We start from the raw sequence: 3,065 nt of genomic DNA, 5'->3' as shown, positions 1-3,065 counted from the left end.
AGTTGCATACCTCCTGACTGAAAAATTGCAACATATATACATATATAAATAGATAAATAGAGAGGCAGACAAATGGGTCTAGATCAGATGGATATATTAGCTAGCAAACTGGCTAAACAGATAAATAAACAGAGATAAACATACGAAAAATTATACTTTGGATGCACATGTATCCTCTCCATTCACAGATTTCCCCCGAAGTATGATCTCACCTGATCAGAATTAGACACCAGATGTCAGTGGAATGTCATTAATCTCAGATATCTAACAGCAGAACTATTTTACTGAAAATCAACGCTTTCCCACATCCTGAAATGTCAGTCATACGCTCTTTCCCATTGTCCCAACAGAAGCACCTGCCCATCTAGGAGAAATCTATTATGCTCTGGGAATTCTCTGTTCAGCATGACACACTTCTATTGTTCCTCTGTGCTCTCTGATTGGCTGCAGAGTGTGGGAAACTATGCCAGACCAGGCACCCACAGGTTTCACTACTGCCAGGGATAAATAAATAGAGCTGATCTCCTGTCCCACTTTACAGACAACCCACAGGCGATCTTACATTGAAGAACAATTTTTTATTGTAAAACAGAAAACAAATAAGAATGGGACTTGACAATCTAACTAAGGCATATATTGCTGATTCAATAACTAACAAGGAAAAACTGAAAGTAAGTATTAATCATACATTTAATTAATAGCATGCATGTTAAAGATACTTTATTATGCTTAATAATTATTTGTATAACAATGTGGAGTATTAGAAATGTGCCTGCAGTTAAACAGCAGAAATAATAATGGTGATTAGAAAATATTTACTTAATACATATAATAATTTATTCTGTTCATAATAAATTGAGCCTAAGATCATTTAACTTATATTATTAAACTATTTGTTGCTTTTCCCCACAGCTCAGGAAACCACAAGTTGAAAAGATGAGGAGAGACCGTATTAATAGCAGTATTGAGAAGCTCAGGAAAATACTGGAAAAGGAGTTTCCAATCCAGCATCCCAGCTCCAAACTGGAGAAAGCTGACGTACTGGAAATGGCTGTGATCTTCTTAAAAACACAGATGCAGATCAAAGGTAAGTTTTCCTCTGCATTACAGCAGACCCATTAATTTCATGCAAGTGCTCTATATGTATCAGTAGTAAGAACAGTTATACAGGGCAGCTGTCTGTATGCATGTCATATTTATCTGAGAACATCTTAAATATATACCAAGCCTGTAAAATTACTTAATGATAGTGTCAGGTTATGGTATTTGTAGATTATTTGGCTTTCAAATGGGTTCAAAATCATTTATTTTCTTTTCTGAGCAAATGTGTGTGTAAGAAATTAAGCTGAGTGTTTCATAGTCTTCATGTGAGATGTTTCTCAGAAAAAAAAAACAGAACTAGGCAACTGTCTGTGTAAAGCAACACCTATTATTATTACTATTATTATTATTATTATTATTATTACGCTGGGTGTACTACTCACAGACATTCATTGTCTCTACCTATAAAAGCAATACAGTAAGTCATAAGGTCTGGCTATCAGTATGTTAGAGAGTGAGAGAGAGAGAGAGAGAGAGAGAGATTCAGTGAAATGTATACTATGCTAACTTATTTACTTTATGTCAAAAGGTAAATCAGTTTATTTTATTTTCTAGCCAAAGTATTAGTACAAAGCAGCTCCCAGCAAGATTACAAGGAAGGTTATTCCACATGTTTAAAAGCGACAGTCAACTTCATCTCTCACCCTGAAGTTAGAAAGGAAATTCAGATGAAAATGCAGAACCATTTCCAACAAGCAGCAGGTATTACTGGGCACATCAGCCCCTCTGAATCCCCAGTGACATCATCTCCATGTCAGCTCCTCCCCCAGCAGTCCACCCTGTACACTACCACACCAGTCTGGAGACCCTGGCTAAACTAGAACATTCTGTGATGGACTTACAGTTGTGAAACCAGAGGGAGATGTGCCTCATTGAAGGTTTTTCTGCCTTTTTCAGTAGGAAATATTTAGTTCCCGGAAGATATTTTATAAAGTGACTGTTTCTTTCTTTATTCCTTCACATTGAAGGTTGTTTATCCATAATCATCAAAGTGGTGTATGTGCTAAGGTGGGGACAGTTATTATTATTTGTTATGGTAATGTATTCAGTGTGTGTGTGTGTGTGTGTGTGTGTGTGTGTGTGTGTGTGTGTGTGTATATATATATATATATATATATATATATATATATATATATATATATATATATATATATACTGAAACTGTATCTTCTGTGAAGAAGATTTCCATTGTTGCTATTACATGTTAACAATGTAGTTACTTCTGTAACTGACAAACAAATGTAGGAGTATTACTCTGAGATACTTAGTGAAACATATTGTTTAAGTGTGTATCTACAAATTTATGTGGAACCATTTTATAAAATAGAGCTCTGCTCATGTTGTATTCTAGATACAAATCCATTGTAAATTCATCTGTGATTTTATAATCAAATGAATATCTTTCATACTGAAGGGCTGCTCCAGTAAGTTACATTTTACAGATATTACATTTTAAATTTGCTATACGTAATTCTAACCATTTGCATTGCATGCAGAAACATTCATTCTGACTTTTATAAAGTTGTGCAGCTATAATATTGATGGTAGCTGATTATTTGGATATCCAAATATTCATTATATACTGTTATTTTTCACTATGAGAAACATACGGTAGTATATATATATGCAGCAAGTTAATATTTGTTGAATAAGAATGTGCAGATTTCTGACGCAACACAAAAACATAAACGTCAGTAGCATGCTTGTCCTGCTGTGTTTTATTTTCCACTGGATGACTTGTTCTACAGCTGTAACTGTTACTGACACAGTGAATATACTTGGCTGATTACAGAAATGCTGTATCATTAGTTCTAAATACATCTGCATAGCACATTTAGTTCTTGTATTACAAAAGTTTTTTTTGTAAAATAAAATACTTGCTATTTCCTTCATGAATATCCATATAAATAAACAATTTGTTGAAGAACAAAGTGTTATCTTATTTTATTCCATAAAGATGTGTC

The 3,065-nt window shown here is 34.0% G+C and overlaps 1 protein-coding gene across 1 annotated transcript; it reads left to right on the top strand.

Moving 5' to 3' along the window:
* Window positions 1-546: 546 nt before the first annotated feature.
* Window positions 547-2,186, top strand: LOC122813713 (transcription factor HES-5-like). The gene is made up of 3 exons (XM_044086179.1): window positions 547-671; window positions 913-1,087; window positions 1,657-2,186. The coding sequence occupies exons 1-3, from the start codon at window positions 606-608 to the stop codon at window positions 1,920-1,922; spliced, it is 507 nt and encodes a 168-aa protein (XP_043942114.1). The 5' UTR covers window positions 547-605; the 3' UTR covers window positions 1,923-2,186.
* Window positions 2,187-3,065: the final 879 nt, after the last annotated feature.

This window comes from Protopterus annectens, chromosome 10.part0, assembly GCF_019279795.1.
Source record: "Protopterus annectens isolate FY-2018-M chromosome 10.part0, PAN1.0, whole genome shotgun sequence".
Taxonomy (NCBI): domain Eukaryota; kingdom Metazoa; phylum Chordata; order Ceratodontiformes; family Protopteridae; genus Protopterus; species Protopterus annectens.
Note: the sequence above shows the minus strand (reverse complement) of the source record. Positions and strands in the feature narration are given on the sequence as shown.

Coding starts and splice junctions, on each gene's coding strand:
- LOC122813713 (XM_044086179.1), top strand. CDS start 606: ATGGGACTTGACAATCTAACTAAGGCATATATTGCTGATTCAATAACT. Junction 672..912: donor CTAACAAGGAAAAACTGAAA/GTAAGTATTAAT, acceptor TTTTCCCCACAG/CTCAGGAAACCACAAGTTGA. Junction 1,088..1,656: donor AACACAGATGCAGATCAAAG/GTAAGTTTTCCT, acceptor TTTATTTTCTAG/CCAAAGTATTAGTACAAAGC.